The sequence below is a fragment of the Accipiter gentilis genome, chromosome 1, assembly GCF_929443795.1.
Source record: "Accipiter gentilis chromosome 1, bAccGen1.1, whole genome shotgun sequence".
NCBI classification, from domain to species: domain Eukaryota; kingdom Metazoa; phylum Chordata; class Aves; order Accipitriformes; family Accipitridae; genus Astur; species Astur gentilis.
The window spans coordinates 16,742,006-16,760,910 of record NC_064880.1 but is presented as its reverse complement, the minus strand read 5'-3'; the positions used below and the strand labels follow the sequence as shown (position 1 = coordinate 16,760,910).

At 40.4% G+C, this 18,905-nt stretch overlaps 1 protein-coding gene across 1 annotated transcript in view; it reads left to right on the top strand.

The window, feature by feature from the left end:
* The window catches only part of CPS1 (carbamoyl-phosphate synthase 1), a 98,762-nt gene that overhangs the window by 18,877 nt on the left and 60,980 nt on the right, over positions 1 to 18,905 (top strand). The window contains exons 7-19 of the mRNA XM_049802686.1: positions 829 to 918; positions 1,935 to 2,063; positions 2,633 to 2,739; positions 3,139 to 3,280; positions 5,655 to 5,732; positions 7,232 to 7,330; positions 8,026 to 8,121; positions 10,121 to 10,310; positions 10,894 to 11,051; positions 11,775 to 11,903; positions 15,158 to 15,302; positions 15,697 to 15,907; positions 16,993 to 17,191. Coding sequence (XP_049658643.1) covers positions 829 to 918; positions 1,935 to 2,063; positions 2,633 to 2,739; positions 3,139 to 3,280; positions 5,655 to 5,732; positions 7,232 to 7,330; positions 8,026 to 8,121; positions 10,121 to 10,310; positions 10,894 to 11,051; positions 11,775 to 11,903; positions 15,158 to 15,302; positions 15,697 to 15,907; positions 16,993 to 17,191 — 1,773 coding nt within the window. The remainder of the gene's footprint in view (positions 1 to 828; positions 919 to 1,934; positions 2,064 to 2,632; positions 2,740 to 3,138; positions 3,281 to 5,654; positions 5,733 to 7,231; positions 7,331 to 8,025; positions 8,122 to 10,120; positions 10,311 to 10,893; positions 11,052 to 11,774; positions 11,904 to 15,157; positions 15,303 to 15,696; positions 15,908 to 16,992; positions 17,192 to 18,905) is intronic.

The window sequence follows — 18,905 nt, the reverse complement described above, 5'->3', positions numbered from 1 at the left end:
TCCCAGCGTGGTGCTAACTGCTGTAATATAAGAAGCAAAATAATTCAGCAAGCTTCAGAAAGAAGCTGTTCATACAGCTGTGCTACAGCTGCCTGTCAATATGTCTGCATGTTGCAGTGTAAAAGCCCATATAACATACAGTGGTTTGACATCTCTGTCTTCCATGCTGGTTGTGCTCAGTAGATAAGTGGGTGTACAAAGCATAACAGTCCAGATTTGAAACTGGTGACAATTTACTTTGTGGAATGAGCTAAGGAACAGCAGCTGGAAGAAAAGCGTTTTCTGGTATGTAAATCTCTCAGATCCATATGAACATAGGTCATGCTCAGTGATGTGCTTGGCCTGGTCTGTTCTGCTCTGATGAACTAGATGTCACTCATAGGATATCTTCAGCTGTGCTATGCCAGGGTGGTGTTTAATGTGATGGATCTGTAGCTAGTGTGAAGTAGCCTTGCTCCACTGGCATCAGCAGGATGACTTCAGCTGTAAAAATCTCTCTTGGGCTGCAATAATCTGTGAGAACTACTTGCTGCTTCACCGCTAATGAGGTGAAACACAGGAAGAAAAAAATAATCTCATCATTAGGTATGGAAACAAGTGATTTCTTAGGAATTGCTGTTACTGCTGTAGTCAACAGTATATAAAAGAGCATTATAACTTCTACTTTCACAGAAAAATGATGGAAATTCTAATGTCTGCAGTACTTCTGGAGATTCCTGTGTAAATTGATTCTTAAATAGCAGTTGCTCCATATTGGTGAAAAGTTATTCTGCTCTTTTGGGGACAGGGGATAATTTGTCATTTACAGCATGGTCTGACTTTTTATAGGAACTTAAGGTTTATGGCAGAGGGAATCCAATTAAAGTTGTAGCTGTCGACTGTGGGTTGAAGCACAATGTTATCCGTCTGCTAGTAAAGGTAGGTCAGTACTTTATGTCCTTCATCTCTTGTTCTGCTTTGGTAAGAGCCTCGCATATACTCACTACCCTTACTTCCACCTGGGCACATCTATTCTAGTAGGAGTTTTCCTCCTAAAATGAGGTATAATTTTTAGGATGATTTTTATAGATGGGGAGGTGTTTTCTGAACTTGGTATACTGTATTGAAGGGATAAGGGAAAGGACCTATGCAGCAGCCTATCAGCCACAAGAAGAATTCTTAGGAGGTAAGATTTAAAAAGAAAAGGCACAGCTTCTGTGAAGAACAACCAAGAAAGTTCAATCCAATATTGTAAAAAGGGGGGGAGGGGGAATTTTCAATGAGGGTGATGAATGGCTGAAACAGGCCCAGAGAAGTTGTCAAATGTCGATCCTTGAAGATATTAAAAACTCAACTGACCGATGCCCTCAGCAACCTGTCCTAAAATTGAAATTACCCTTGCTTTTGAGCAGGAATAGGACCAGATGACCTCCTGAGGTTCCTCCATCCACCCTGAGTTATATGAAAACATTTTCTTGTTGTTAGCACAGTGTTGTAGCAGTCCTCGCTTCTCTGGCCACACAGGAGGAACAAAGGCCATGTCCTCCCATTCGCTAGAAGTACAGGATTTCCTTTTTTCCATTTTTTTTATTTTACATGGACGTTTGACCCATTTTTCATGTGCAGGACCATTCCTGGCATGTAATAGAATGAAGCTCTGAAGCCCTAATTTAACAGTTAGGATGAATGCACAATGTAAAAGTGAATATATTTTACATGTCTGCGTACACACTTATTTGGCATTCCATTAGTAACTTTTGATCTCATTAGTGAATTTCAGACAAAAATTTTGTGAAAATAGTCTGGTCAGATAGTGGAGAGAAGCCTCATTATTTTCCCTGGCAAAGGGATGATTGAAATCCAAACTCAGCCTCTGGGACATGGGATCTACCTCCTGACACAAATTCATTTCTTCCCCTTCTTCTCTCATTTCTTCTTCCCTTGTTTTTTCCTAGCGAGGTGCAGAAGTGCATTTGGTTCCATGGGACTATGATTTCACTGGCATGGAGTATGATGGGCTCATAATTTCTGGAGGTCCAGGGGATCCCATGAAGGCCCAGGAAGTGATTCAGAATGTCAGAAAGGTACAGCGTAATAGCCAGAGACTGATTATTCTTTTATATTTGCCTTTTTCAAGTGCCTGAAATCTAAACTCTTTGTTGTACTAAGATGTTATGGACCAAATGTCGTTCAGTCATATCAGCTGCCTGGGATATTGTTCATCTTGATCCACTGGGAGTTGTCTCCAGAGCAGCAGTTACAATAAAGCTATACAGACCTTGGTGAACAATATGTGGTAAACATGATTACCGTTATTACCTTAAGATTTAAAGTATCCTGTACTCCTTTGGGAGCTCTGTGACCTTATGAAAGAACAGCCCTGATATCACAGTGCTCCTATTTGAAATAATGTTGCACATTAAATGGCTGTAATGTAGAGTGTCATTGCTTATTTCCCTAGAGTAGACCGAGATATCAAGCTGTGCTCTCAGATTTCCCTCTGAAGCAGAGGAGAAGAGTAAACTTTCCTTTTTTAGCCATTGCCACACTTGCATTCAGCTTTTTCCTAAGTCTGTGTGGCTGCTGTGAGGGAACTAGCAAGGTTTATGCTGTAACTGCTGAACAGAGCTCTCTGAAAAACTTTTCATTTAAGGTCCTGGAGAGCAATCGCCCAGAGCCTTTGTTTGGAATTAGCATGGGGAATCTGATCACTGGAATAGCAGCTGGAGCTACTTCCTACAAGATGCAGATGGCGAACAGGTGCGGCATCTCTTCTGCTTCCCAGGGCCCAGGTAGACCAGCTCAGCATTGCAAAAGTCCACAGAGCAACAGTGCTTTGCTTCTGAACTGCCTTGATGGGAGCTAGCATGTCAGTGACATTACTTCTTCATTCCAGCCATTCTCCTTGCCTTTAATTTAAACTGCCATGACATGTATTACTTTTTCAAGGGTGTTTTGATATTATTTGATGCAATTGATCCCCATCAAACTGAAGGATAGTAAAGTTTCTCCTAGGATTTATCATTTTGCAATTGGCTGACAGTGTTGAACAGCTACTGTCGAACTGTGTATAGCCCCACAGTTATCAACTCTTCTAACTGTGGCATTTGAACACATCTTGCACTTCCATCGTCTGTTCTCTGATCCTTTCTCTTTCAGAGGACAGAATCAGCCTGTCCTGAATGCAGTGAATGGACAGGCTGTCATCACTGCTCAGAACCATGGTTATGCCATTGATAGCTCTACCCTCCCACCTGGCTGGAAACCTCTCTTTGTGAATGCCAACGATCAAACGAATGAGGTGAGCTCATGCTCTCCAGATACTTGCACATAGCAGCCTCTACTGAACGAAGAGTCTTCTCACTTTTTTCCACCTGCTGGAAGCTTGCTGTCAGATTAAAATTAGTTATCGGAGCTAAACTTGATGATTTGACCATATATTTTAAGGTCCCTGCCTTACAGGCCAGAAGGTGGGGGTGAGGTATTTACCATGTTCTCCATACTAGGATAGTAACAGTGACCTTACTATTTCCCTTGAAGCGCTGACTTATGATCTTCTATGTTTTCCCCTAGTAGTGGTGCTCACTCAGTTACCATTGTCCTAAGGCTTGCGCAGCAGGTGTGTTAGCCTGTGTCACAGTTTTGTTGAGTTGATTCTGTGTTGCCCAGCACAGAAAAGGAAAATTATTGGAGTCTAGTTTAGTCTGTTATTGTAAGTACAAGTCCAACGACTAAAGTCATGAAGGGGAGACGCAGTTGCCTATAGACAACAACTTACAAGATGTAAGGTAGATATCTGATGTCAATTGACATACATGCAGGGGAAAAAAATTAAAAATGCCTGGACCCTGGAGGTTCACAGATGAACAGGGAAAAGCATAGGAAGGAAAACAATATCCCATTGCTCAGTTTTGAAAAAGTCAGACAGACATTGAGACATAGCTCAGGCTTTGTAATTGCCCATTTGAAATCTCCGTTAGGCCCAGTGTTGTGCAAGTCAGTGAAGTCTTGTTATTTATCAGAAAATCATTGAAAAGAGGTATTTTCATAGGAATATGCCTCTCCATTCTTTTGTATAAATGTCACACATCTCATCTGGCAAATTGAACAGTCCTGATGGTTTTAGAATAAGTTTTGTGTGTTAGTTGCTGTTTTCTTTATCCTTACAGACTTATCGAAACAGAGAAAAATGTTACCAATCAAGATATTAATACAAAAAACCTTACAGCTGTTTGGCTCAATTTTTCAAATGACTTTGGTTTAGCTGTGTTAAAAACCTGAACCCTTTCTTCCTCAGGCCTTTCATGTTTGCTTTAGGTGAAGACAGGAGATTAGTGTGATGGTGCTTTTGCATAAAGCAGGTGATAAGAATCTGCTGGCCCTAGAAGCATGACATTCTTCTATGTGAGCTAAACAACCATTTCTGTGAGCCTCAAAGCAGCATCAGTCTCCTAAACCTTCATAGGTGGAAATGGACAAGGAGCAATGGTGTTTCAGCATAGGATACACAAATAGGAACAGGGTTGGATAGGCTCTCATGTACAGTGTGTTGCATTCCTCTGTTTGAAAAAGAAAAAGATTTTCTTGTGACTGACCTGGCCCATCACAGCTGGACAGGACCAACACAGGTTTCCAAATACTGACAACCCATGGAGTGAATATTTTTAAAAAGATATTTGTACATAGAAGTAACCTGAGCATCCAGGGAGAATGTGACAGATTGGTGGCATTCTTCACTTTGAGGGCAGAAACTCATACCATAATGGATCAGTTGTGGTCAGCAGCTCTTCTGTCATCCTTCTCCTATCCCAGCACCTTATCCTACAGCTCTGGATGGCACTGTTGCTCTACACAAGCTGTTGGGACTCCTTTGTCCATTCCTAATGGAAGCAGGTTGTATCAGAACTGTTTTTTGCCTGGATTTCCTCTTAAGGGACTGCTCTACCTCCATCTGGAATTGGGGGCCATGAGCAATAACAGCTACAGGGTAGCCTCCCAGTGACCCATACTGCTTGGTGCTATCAGGCCATGCAAATGAGAAGTCTGTTTTTCCTCGCTTCAACTAAAATTACAAGCACTATCTCCAAACTCGGTTTGGGTCCTTCATGGCTATTGTTTGTCCAGAGCAGTGGTCACACTTCATTGTACCCCTGAAAACAACCCAGGGGAGAGATCATGTGCAAGGCCCTGTGTCAGCATTTCAAGTGAGTTATAGAAATCAAGAGCATTTCCTAAATCCATTTCTCCTGTGACAGAACCAACAAGATCAGGATGGTAAAACCATTCATTCCATAACAGCCTTGTCCAAGGTGATCTTTTCTTGCTATTTATGTTTTTCTTCTCTGCCTGGTCCAGGATTACCTCTGGAGGAAGACTAGCGTATCTACTTTCTTAAGTGCTTAAAACTTAGTAGTGTTTGCTGTTGTAGGTTCTTGTCTACACAAAACTCAGTGGGTTATAGAGGCACTGGAGTGTTAGCAGAAGAGCAAGGGGCTAAATCACTCCTCAGATAAGACATTGTTTGAAGACTTAGAAATGAAATGGGTGTCAATTTGGCAGTCCCTAAAAACATGCCAGTCCTTTGGCCTTCAGTGCTTACAGGTATTAGCTGTGGCTTTCTTTTCTCTTCCTTGCTTGCAAGGAGTAGTCTAGGACAATCATTTTTATTCCTGCAGGGAATTATGCACGAGACCAGACCGATTTTCACTGCACAGTTCTACCCAGATGCAAATCCTGGGCCAAGGGACACAGAGGTATCGTATAAGGGCTGATCTGGTCTTGCTTTCCGGTGGCCGGGGGATTGCAGATATGTATCAGCTACAGTGACAAGTCTTTTTGTTGGTGACAGTCCTAAATCTTGGTTTTGGAAATGTTGGGATCTTGACAGAGGGGCCCAGTCACACCTAGGCTTGTGTCTTCTTAGCTTGATCTGCAGCTAACTACAATCAGCAGCAAGGTGTCTATTGACTTCTGTGTGTTTTGGATCAATGATTCTGTTCATGTGATGTGTATGCTTTTGAGTCCTGGTGGGATTATCTGTGTGTTGGGAATTACTGACGTGCTTAAGACTTTGCAAGATAAGGCTGAAATCTCTTGTACCTGGGATGATTTCAGTAGGAAAAGGATTTTATCTTAACAGAAAAAAATACTAGCCAGATGCTTTGTAATAAAATCATTAACATTCCAATAAATTTTTGTTCCACTTTCAAACATTATAATTACTGTAGAGTTATGGAAACAGATTCACACTTCCTCACTCTGATTCTCCTAAGAGAAATCAAATTTTAATCCCCATCTGTGACTTCGCACAAATTCTATAACAACTGGTTGTGTATTCACAGAGTACGACTAAGCAGCAACAGGGTATGTGGAAAGCAGAGGAGGCATGTCTGAACATAAAAAACTATTTGGCATTTCTTGAGAGGGAAAGATGGAAGAATACATAGAAGTGCTTACTTTAATCTTAATTTGATGATGATTAAACCTGCAAGTAAATGTCTTAATATCAAGAAGTTTCACAGCAATCTGATTGACAAGTCAATCTCAGAGAGCTCAAAAAAACAGTCAGCTGTGTCTTTTCCAAGTCTGTGCACTCCCACTGCTGGGATGGGTTTGACCATGCCTATCCTGATAGGCTTGCAGGACCCATCCGTACTTCTTCCACAGGTAATTCCCAGCAGCCACCGTCAGGGGCTGTGTGGACAGAAGCTCCACAAGTGTGGGGTCAGGTGGGAAGCCTGTCCCTCTGTGTGTAGCTGCCTGTGTGCCAGCAGTGGTCATGCTGCCTCCCCTGCCTAGAGAAAACTTTTCTCACAGCTGCTCTGGGATCTCCTCTGGAAGGACAATGCTTATTTAGCACAACTCATGCTTAGGTATACCTGTTCAGATACCAGCTTTGTAGCAGGCTTCATTCCAGATTGTTCTCTTGAGCTAGTTAAGCATAGGCTCTTCTGTATTTTAGCTTTTAACGCATGTTCTTTTGTTACACTGCCAGCCAGATACAAGCAGAGCATACAGATGGGATTGATATGTGTTTTCTTCCTGATATGTCCTCACTTTCTTGAATGCAGCTTTGTCAGCTATGTCTAAGTTTTTAAATAAATTTCAGATGATCCCCTCTCCTCTGACAGTGTAAATATACCTTCTGAAGGCAGCAGCACAGAGCTTACAAATGGCTTGGGTTTTTCCTTCTTTTCTTGGTATGTATTTAATTACAGTTTGGCTATTAAGTACATGTATTTATTTTTCCTAGTTCCTCTTTGATTCATTTATTTCACTGGTTAAGAGAGGGAAAGGCACTACCATATCCTCGGTCCTGCCCAAGGCTGGAGTGTCAGCTTCCAGAATGGAGGTCAGTGTACAGATACTTGTTATTCATGCCTGGCGGTGAGGCTAGGAACTTATTAATTCCTACTGAACCCATGGTACAAAATGGCACAAAAGCTAACCACGGAAGTCAAAGGAGGTTTCTCTTACAAAAGGCCTGTCATCTGGCTATCTCACAGTCATCAGGCATCTCTTGTGTGTTAACAACTCCCTTATCTTTGAGCAGGTATTAAGACTTGATATTTCATGCATTTTTCTATGTAGTTGTCCAAAGAAAGGTACTCTCATAGCAGTATATGAGGTGCCGTGTGATAATCTGGCCATGACATTTTGTGCCAGCAGCGTAACGTTGATGCTCTGTTGCTTAGCAAATAAGTATGAAATTCCTAGTGTGAGCTGAATTTCATACATTTTCACTTATCTTGGAAGGCAGCTGGACTTTGTGGGCAGCCAAAGTGTGGCATGGTTGTCTATAAGCACATGATACAATTAACACACTTACTGTATGCACAATGCATAAATTGCTAACCAGTGATATATGGGAGAAGTCTAGTAGAAATTCTCCTAGAAGTAAAACTGCAGTGCTTTTGGAGGTGGCTTTTCTTCTCTTTATAGAACTTACCATTTGTAATTTGATACTATTCAGTGCTGCATGGTCTCTGTTAATTTCAACATCCACTATGATAAGACTGGGTTTTTTATGCTGTTTGACACTTCTAGGTCTCCAAAGTTCTCATTCTAGGATCTGGGGGTCTGTCGATTGGTCAGGCAGGGGAATTTGATTACTCTGGATCCCAGGCTGTGAAAGCCATGAAGGTGAGCGGACACTCTGAAAATACTAACCTCATATAATTTATTTTCCTTTCTCACATCTAACTGATCATCCAACTGTGGTATCACTGGGCCAGGGAAGCTGGTGAGAATACATGACTGTAGGGCAATTTAGCCATTTTTTGTTTGTGATTTTGACGGTTGAGTGATGTGAGTTAACCCCAGATGACTGGGAAATAAAGGCCTAATATGTACAGATACTCCAGCTTTTCGGAAAGTGATATACCTCTCCCTCCCCTATTCATTATAACAAAATTATAGCTATGAATTTCTGAAGACATTTATTAGAAAAGAGTTTTGGTCGGAGATCTACCCTTTTCTCTGAGGACCACCATGAAAACAAACTAGTTTGGGGTCATTTGCTAAATCCATTTTTCCATAAGGATTTTATCTTGTTTCCCTTCTCTATTCCACACATTTCTAAGGAAAGTGTGCTTCAATAAAAAAAAAATCCAACTTTTCATGGGGATTACAGCCAGACTTTAAGGCAGTATGTTAAGTTATTAAAGGAAGGAGAAGAAATGTTATCCAATACCTGAACTGAGCAATCTTAGCTCTGAGTGAGAATCCCACCACTCCAGGGGAGCTATATATTTGTTCCCCCAAACCAATCAGTTAAGCAGTCACAAATTTTAAACAAACACAGAAAAACCCTATGGCATTTTCATGCTTATTGTGAATTGGGGAAAATAGCAATTTCTATACTTGTCCCAGCAACACTTCCATAGCATTTGCTTGAGGGACGGCTGACTTAGTCTACAAGTCTTCTTCCTATTTCTTTTTACTGTTTTTGTAGTATCATCACAGTTTCTGATTTTAATGAGATTTGTCATTTTTTCTTAACCTCTGTGCTTCCATATAGCAAATCTTTGTCTTAAAATGTATTTTCAATTTATAATTAGCATTGCTTGCAAATGGTTTGTTTGTGGAGATTTGTTACCTTACAAGAACATGATGGAGATTAGAATAGTTTCCCAAAAAAATGAGGCCACAGCCTTTGCACTTCCCAGTCCACCTTTCAACAAAGCAGTGGTACATTGTTCTGTATCTTCTTGTGGTTAGCATCGATATTTTTTTTTTAAGCTTGGCCACATTCTGGTCTCATCATTATTAACATTATTAGCTTTGCTAAGCTTGGTTGTCTTCCTCATTATGCACTAGTATCTCAAGAACGAGGAGAGTTGATCTGCCCAGCTCTGACTCAGACTTTTTTTTAATGAGCAAACTGTAGTGAATTTCTGTCTGTAGCCAAAAGAGTGGCAAAACTCCCATTGGTATAGCAGGAAACAGATAAACATTATTATTGCTCTATCTCAATTGCTCATCCATTATAGAGGAAAACTAGTGTGAAGTTTTGGCTCAGGTTTGTTTTGCATATAGAGGCAGAGTTTGTTATTTAGTATGTGTAATATCAAATACAAATGTTATGGGACAAGATTTTTGAAGGGATAACACAAGGAAAATTAAAGTATCTTTATGGAAAGTCAAAGCAAAAAAAAGTATTCTTGTACTGTTACTAGTCTGTACAAAAATCTTGAGAAGTATCTGGATAGCCATGATGAAAGAACTACTGCTTCTCAAGAAAACATTGGATTTTGATTAAATGTGTTTTTTTTGCTTTGTCACTTTTAGTCTAACTTCCAACAGAAGACGGACGTGGCTATGCTGGAGTTTGTTCCCGTCTCCCCTATGTAACTCCTAAACGTGTTAAACAATATAAAGCAAATTTCTGAATCAGGCAGGAATCTCCATTCCCTCAAGATTCACAGGCAGGTAGAGGCATGAAAGCAAAGTATTGGCGTTAGCTCAACCTGGTACAAGATAGCAGAAAGCCCTTATGGGGTAAGGGATAAGTACATAAGGAACCAGGCTTTTTAAATTCTGCTGTTAGTAAATAGGCTGTTGAACCCCATATCTCCTTGCTGCTGGTGTTAGCTCTTTTTCCACATATGGCTAGTTTTAATGCAGATTTTCATTTCTTCAGGAAGAAAATGTGAAAATTGTCCTCATGAATCCCAATATTGCTTCAGTGCAGACCAATGAGACTGGCTTAAAGAAGGCTGATGCTGTCTACTTCCTACCCATCACTCCACAGTTTGTCATAGAGGTCATCAAGGAAGAGCGTCCCGATGGATTAATTCTGGGCATGGGTGGCCAGACTGCTCTCAATTGTGGTGAGTACAATACAGGAGCCTTGCCTTGCAGGCAAACTCATGGTTTTTACCAAGCATTCAGCGGGCTTTATTTGTGCAGACATGCAAAATCCATGTGCCTGATACCTGTGCTCAGGTTACTAAGGGGTACAAGTAGAGATACTGACTGTGGGGAGTGAGTAACTGCTAAGGTGTGAACATAGAATCTAATTGCTGGTTTTGATACTTAAAAGTAATTCATATATCCTGCTCTTCAGCTTAACTCTTAGTTATCACAGTTAGACTGGGGATATCCAGACCACCTTGAGGAAGAGATCAAATGGAAAAGTTAGCTTCATTTAGCTTCTGGCAACAGTATCCAAAAGCACTGCTTTGTGTTGTGTTGCAGATGATGGCTAAGTAGTAACTTTAATAATATTCCAGGGTTAATAGATTTGAGGACAGAAACTTTCATGTTGTGGTTCTGAGTTCTAATACTGACAAAGAATAATGAAATTAGCTGTTGATGAGGCCAGACAAGTTGCCAGCTAGTCAGATTATGTTTTGAATACTTTCTAATTTGTCTACCATCAGTCCTCAAAACTGCGGCTTTGTTCCACTGCAGGAGTGGAACTCTTCAAGAAAGGAGTCCTGCAGGAGTATGGTGTGAAGGTCCTAGGTACATCAGTTGAATCCATCATGGCTACAGAAGATAGAAAGCTTTTTTCCGATAAACTGACTGAGCTAAATGAAAAGATTGCTCCTAGCTTTGCAGCAGAATCGGTAAATCAGATTATTCTGAAGATGTGATTACTATTACTGTAGCCCACTTGAGCTAATAAAAAGTTTTCTAGTTTTGTTGAGTGAAACTGAATACAACTATGGATACTGTAGTTTGTACGCTTTCACTAGCACTCCACTGTGATTGATGCTGGTTCACCATCATTTAAAATGAGTGAAAATGCAACTAAGCACTTGGAGAGTCTAAGGTAATTTACCCATTGTCAAGAAAAGTAAATTAGCTTGGGGTAACTTCTGTGCTGCAGCATGAAAATATATAACATGTCAGAGGCTTTTAGGATTTCAAGTCCTCAAAATCATCGGTACTGAAAGCCTTCTTGGGGGCCTGAGTATGAAAATGAAAAATTGGTTCATGGGGAAGGCCTGTTTGAGTTTGGAGGAAATCAACAGGTCTTAAACCAAGATGTCTGTTGTATGGCTTATTTAATGCTAAACTCTCTGAAGACAGATGAAATAAGGATGTTGTCTGTGGAAAGTCATAAAGGAAGTCCACACATAGCAGAAGTCATCTCTTCGAGTCTATGTTCCACTTTTCTGCTCTTTTTGGCAGAAAAAAAGCAATGTTACAAAGCCAATTTTTAATCTTTTCATTTTATCTTCAGGCAGCTTAGATGGGATTTCTAGTTAACCATGTAACCAAACATCAAGACTTTATTAATCTTAATTGTTATCATATCTCTGAAATGTATTCCCCTCTCCTTTAAGATTGAAGATGCTCTGAAGGCAGCTGAAAAGATTAGCTACCCAGTCATGATACGTTCTGCTTATGCACTTGGTGGTCTGGGGTCAGCCATATGTCCTGATAAGGAAAGTTTGCTGGACCTTGGTACAAAGGTACGTCTGCAATTGCAAGCTCTGGGAATACAACTGACCATCTGATTTTCTTAGATATTCTTCTAAAAGTCACAAACACTGGAACGGCACATACCCTACCTTTCATCTTATCTGTAAAACATTATCCTTCTAATGCCCTCTTTTCATAATTCCTGCTGACCTGGGTAATGAAAATTGTTAAATGACAGATCTGTTAAATTAATGAGAAATAAGTCATAATTTTAGCAAGTATTTCGGCCTGAAAAGAAACATAGTGGAATATATTCACCTACTTTCATGAGTAAATGGCATATGAAAGATGTCAGGGAAGTTGAAACATTCAAAATGCTGAGTGATAATGTAGTATCAGGGACAGAAGAGCTGGGAGGCTTGGGCCTCTGCTGTGTCTAAAGAGTATTTTTGCTAGGTCAAAAGCTCATGTAAAGAATCAAGAGACAGCTGTTTTTCTGTAGGAAATCTGGGATTTTTTTAATAAATTTGCTGTGAAAAATAAACAGATAATCGGGGAAAACAAATGCTTTTTTCCTTGGAAAAATGCAGAATTTAAGGAAATACATCTCTATGAGTTACTGTCTAAAATTCATGTTTTTGTCTTTTCCTGATTTGCTGAACCTCTTAATCTTTCATGTGTCTCCGGAAAGAAATAATGCTGATGCCAGTAAGAGCTGTATGTGAAAATGACATTTGTGTATTCCTGCACACTACTGTCATGCAAACAGACTTTGTGCTGAGCAGACATCTGCTAAGGCATGGTCAGCTGCAGAGAGATTCAGTGGACAGGACTGATGGAGACAGGGAGGCAGTAAGTGCAGTAACCCCACCTTATGGATTGATGGCTGAGGTTGGAAACACTTCTGTGTTTAGAGAAAGCAGAAATTAACCCAAAAACCCTGGGAGTGCAGTCTGAAAGGTTTATATCAAAATATTTTTTAGTGGGAAAACCCGGGTTTTATCAGCATTTCTTGGTGTTTTTTTAAAAGTGGTTTTGAACATCTTCATTTTTCTTTGCAATCTGTGAAACAGCTGCTCTTTATAAACATTGTATTATCTGTAAGATTTTAGGAGAGGCAGTTCATATTTTTGGTAAATTTTGTGTTCCTGAAACTTCCCTTTTTCTCTACCAGAAGTCTGATTCTGTTTTACTTTCTAAGTAAATGTTTTAATTTTCTAAAAAATTATTCTAAAAGAGCATATTGAAAGGAGTAAAATAGAATAGACTATTTCATTTGGAAGGGACCTACAATGATCATCTAGTCCAACTGCCTGAGGAATTCAGGGCTAACCAAAAGTTAAAGTATGGTATTAAGGGCATTGTCCAAATGCCTCTTAACCACTGACAAGCCTGGGGCATCGACCAGCTCTCTAGGAAGCGTGTTCCAGTGTTTGACCACCCTTTCAGTAAAGAAATGCTCCTAATGTGCAGTCTAAACCTCCCCTGATGCAGCTTTGAACCATTTCCATGTATCCGATCACTGTATACTAGGGAGAAGAGATCAGCACCTCCCTCTCCACTTCTCCTCAGGAAGCTGCAGAGAGCAATGAGGTCGCCCCTCATTTTCCTTTTCTCCACACAAGACAAGCCCGAAGTCCATAGCCACTCTTCATAGAACATTCCTTCCAGCCCTTTCAGCAGCTTTTTTGCCTCCTTTGGATGCATTCATGGACCTTACATCCTTCTTAAATTGTGGGGCCCAGAAGTGCACACAGGTGAAGCCGCACCAATGCTGAATACAGCAGAATAATCACCTCGTTTGACTGGCTGGTTATGCTGTGCTTGATGCACCCCAGGATGCGGTTTGCCCTCTTGGCTGACAGGGCACACACTGCTGACTCACATTGAGTTTGCTGTCGACCATCACCCCAGATCCCTTTCTGCAGGACTGCTCTCCAGCCACTTATCTCCCAGTTTATGCTTGTGCCTTACATTACTCTGTCCTAAATGCAGAATCCAGCACTTTGACTTGTTAAATTTCATCTCATTAACCATAGCCCAATGCTCCAATCAATTTAAATCCCACTCCAAAGCCTCCTGTCCCTCAAAAGTATCAACAGCATCTCCCAGTTTGGTAGCAATATTTCAAAATTTACACTGAAAAACAATTAGGCTCTTGTTGAATTAGCTCAGCTTTGGATGCTCATTTCCACAGCCCAGCATAAACTCCATTCCTTTTAGTTACAAAGATCATTGTAGTAATTCTGTGAACTGGATTTTCAGATGCTAGTTTCTGAATTGTATATAATTTATATAACTGAGTACCTATGGAAGTTTAATAGCACAGCTGGTTCAAGTAATCTGCCTTGAGTTCATGTCTCCTGATTCTCCTCATTTTGAGTGAGAGAATACAATAGACAGTAACACAAGAGCAGTGTAGATTGTTTTACAAGTGTGGTTAGGTGTTCCTGCTACATCACAATTTCAGTGCCTGTTTAGGCTGTGTGTGAAGCACCACTCCTCAAATTTTTTGGGGGGGCAATTTTGGCTACTGAGCTAAGGGAGGCATTGGAATAACAGCTTGAGCTAACTACAGAGGGGATGAGACTGAAGACTGATTCATAGGCAGCATTAAAACCAGAAGCTTTGCTAAAGGATGGATTGATAATGTGCACATTACTTTCTAGGATTTTAAGCGAGAATTAATTAATATTTTTTATCTGCTAATATTGAGGCCATTTATTTACTTAGATCATGCCCATTTACCAACAAACTGTATTTTTCATTTTTCTCTCTTGTGCTGAGGAGTGCTTTCAAGATTAGTTTAAGGCTAAATCATGACTCTTGCTTCTGGTTAGTTAGCCAACAATAAGTAGCATTATTAGTGCTACTAATTACATAGTGTTTGGTGGCACCCACAATGCCCATCACTTATTCATTTAGCTTTCTGCAGAGTTCTCCTATTGAAGTGAAGTGGGGCTGCCCACATACACAAACAAAAGTATATGTCTGTTGCATGATTGAAGCCTTAGATTTTTTTTATATTCCTATTTATATGCCATTGCAAGCTCACATGCCCTGCCTTTTTTCCATCACATCACATAAATATTTTCTGTGCCTTTCAAATAAAGCTAATGCAATTTTTTTTTTAAAGACAAATATAAAGTGCTTGTCATTGGTGCTATGAACTTCAATTGTCTTCATCTTTCAATTTTCATGTTCATCTGGGATGTCTGGAGATAAGCCACAGAAATCTTAAATAAGGAACATGTTCTAAAAAGGTTTTATTTTTTACTGTTCATTTTCCCTAACATACTCTCAGGCATTTGCAATGACTAACCAAATTCTGGTGGAAAAGTCAGTTGTTGGCTGGAAGGAGATAGAGTATGAAGTTGTGAGAGATGCTGCTGATAACTGTATTGCTGTCTGCAATATGGAAAACATTGATGCTATGGGAGTCCACACAGGTAGGCTTGGGCACAGGGTGGCTCACTGGAAATGGCTTGTTAACTTTTTTATGCAGTGCCCTTGTGCTTGCTGTTATTGACATTGTTTTGTGATTGATGAATTGGGCTCTAGAAATACTCTTCTGTACTTGGACACAGCCAGCTAGGTAGTGAAACAGATATTATTAGGCTAAACCTACCCGTATGATTCTGTTTTCTGTAAGATTGCCTGGCCTCTCCAACTCTGGGCTTCTAACTCTCTGTGCTTTTCATCAACTGCAGATCCACAGGTTTAAATGCCTGTAGTAACTTCATTATTAGCAATGGGTTAGCAAAGAAAGTAACCTTTGTGGCTAGAATTCACTGCCACTGAGCTGCTTCTCATTTTCCTTCTCTGCTACCTTGTGACAAACAGGAGATTCTGTTGTAGTGGCTCCAATCCAGACACTCACTAATGAGGAATTTCAGATGCTGAGGGATCGTGCCATCAAAGTTGTCCGACATTTGGGTATTGTGGGAGAGTGTAATATCCAGTTTGCTCTGCATCCAACTTCCCAGGAGTACTACATCATTGAAGTTAATGCCAGGCTCTCGAGAAGTTCAGCTTTAGCCTCCAAGGCGACAGGGTAAGATTATATAAAAAAAACCCCAAAACTACAGAACAAACAAATGAATAAACAAAAAATGAGGGGAGAAGACTAGAAAGAAAGAATTATGATAAGGGTCTTTGATCAGTGTACTATTTAAATATGTAAGTGACAGCTGCAAGGAAGAAAAGTTCCTGCATCTGCTCTCCATTCACTTAAGACAAGGAGTTGCAGGCTTAATTTGTGGCAAAGAAGACAGAAATTCACTGTTATGGAGAATTCTAGAGTGGTCTGTTCAGTAAGGCACAGATTTCTGCATGGGAAGCTTCTAATAACAGTTATTGTCAGCATCTACTAGGATTGACCCTTGGAGAGTCAGTCCTGCTGGGAAATGGAGGAAGAGGTTAGTGAGCCCTCCAGGTCCATACCAGCCTGCTGATGCTGTTACTACAAATGGAAAAAGTCCCAGAAGGGGTGTGGGGGGGAGCCTAATGGCTGTCCTTACAAAGCATATCCACTGCACCCATATGTTGGCTGCAAATCATCTCTGGGACCCAGAGGACACAGTTATTACTGAGCTGTCTGTCAGATTGATGTAAATAGTATTGCTAAGCTGCCTTTGCTTTGTTGGCTAATCATAAACTAATCAAGGTAAGGATGGTCAGAGCAGGCTGTTTAAAAATTGGCTGCTTAATTGCACTTTGCTGATGCTGTTGTCACAAATTAATTTCTGATTTTCAGTTCTCAACAACTCTTGTGGTTGTTGAAGTACCATAGCAGACTGGAGATAAGCCATGATGTTGGACAGTGGGTGTTTGATTGTTTTCTTTTTGGATGACAGACTTGCAGCAAAACACTCCTCTTTATGTGGTCTCACTGTGGGTTTGACATACTGAAAATGGTGGCTTTGCATAATACAAAGCAAGTTCCAGATCTAGGTAGTTAGGTAAATAATGTGTTGTGTTAGGAAGCTGGACAGGCCCTGTTGTGCTTGAGCACGGTAACCTTCCACTGTGTTGAGGAGGGAAAAATCACCTGACATCTGTTTAATTTGATCCGCTCCTGGAATTAGCAAAAGCAAAGTACTTCCCACTCTACTATTCTCTACTTCTTCTCTATGGCAGATACCCATTAGCATTCATTGCTGCCAAAATTGCCTTGGGGATACCCTTGCCAGAAATCAAGAACGTGGTGACAGGAAAAACCTCTGCCTGCTTTGAGCCCAGCCTGGATTATGTTGTTACCAAGATACCCCGCTGGGATTTGGACCGTTTTCAGCATATGTCCAATCGCATTGGAAGCTCCATGAAGAGCGTGGGAGAGGTGAGTGCAAGACCGTCTCCTTCCCTTCCATTCCACCACTTGGGAAAGTAATTTTTCTTTCTTGGATACCCTTAGAATCTATCTTCAGGGACCTAATGGCTTTTGAAGATATTTATTCAGTTCAAATTATTTTTTATCCAGTACCATAGTTAACTGAAATTAGTTAGGACTGTGTAATCTTGGATATCACAGTGTGGATTCATAAATGGTTTGACTCCTAAGGGAAGAAACCACTTTGGATCACCTGAGGTTGACTGAGGTGTTCTTATCACTCGCTACAGGACTCTCAGTTAATTTTTGTTTGGGGTTCTGTAGAGGTGGGTGATTAGAGTATAACTTCAAGAGTTGTAGTGTGTTAAGGTTTTTCCGTGATGCCGATGAGGCACAGCTCTCAGTTGTTCCCACAGTTATTTGTCCTCTCTGTTAAAACCTTAAGCCAAATCTCAGCCTATTTCTGCTCTTGAAATCCCAATACAACCTGTAATCTTCCTCTATAGTTTTGACTTCTCTTAGTGATTAAATCTATTATATCTGGAACATGACAGTGTGACTTTTAAATCCTGATTTTAAGGTGTCTGGGACACTAACAGCATTTTCAGACCATGTTTTAAGAGGAGAGAAATGAAGCAAAATGGGTAATTTACCGGCTTAATTAGTTAATTACATATAAGCTACCAAAGCAAAATAATTAATTGTGTGGTTTTGGAGCTGCCTTTTTTTGTAATGTTTTTCTAGTAGCTATTTTATTAAATTATTTTGACACATGAGACTTTCCTAAGATCAATTCTACCTTGCTCAGAAGACAAGCCTTCATCACAACTGGAAGGATTAATTAAAACTTGATTTTCCAGTGGTAGTTTTGGCTTTCAATGGCAATGAGGTGGTTTGGTTTTTTTTAGTGAGTTGATACTTACTGATATTAACTCTCTCTGCTTAGGGGTTTTTGGGCTGTTCTGTAGAGCTGGGGATCCTAAATATAGTTGCCTTGTGCACCATCAGCTGTAAACACTTTCTGGCCATACACATTTGCGGGAGGAAGTACCAAATCCTTCCAGTGGTCATATAACACAAAAGCAGAACTGCATGAACTCACTGTCCTTCTCAAGGCAGGATGCTATTTAAAGGGAAGGAGGAGATACAGGAAGACTCAATGCTGTAACAGTGCAGGTCTATGACTGCTGGTGGGTGAACTGAAACAGGGATGAACATGGTTAAGAGATGCCGTTTGCAGCAAAAAGTTTAGTGTCCAGGACCTGTGAGCAGGAGAGGGTGTCTTTGAAGCAAAGAGCTTCTTGCCTCTTGTGTCTTTATTATGTATGGCACAGTTGTATTCCTAGGCCTGAACTTGAAGCCAGATTGCAGCATTTACAGCGTTTTTATTAATTGAACAGTCTGGCCTGGCCTCATTTTTTCCTGAGCTCTGTTGTGCTGGGCAGTGGGCCTGGAGCTGTGAGAAAAGAGAAAACAAATTTTTTTTTCTTTTGACATTTTCCAAGATTGTGTATTTTATGCTGTTAGGATTTCACTGCACTGGGAAATAAAAATGTAGAATTTTGACCTCACAAGTTTCCACTGAGAAAGGCTTGTTTTCTTATTAGATGTGATGTCAAGATTGAAGGAGCGAAACCCCAGTGCTGCTATGCCAAGGAAGTGTAATCCTTTAAGAGAGCCCTCACAGGGGAGAGTCACTATTAAATGTAATTTAAAAGAAGAG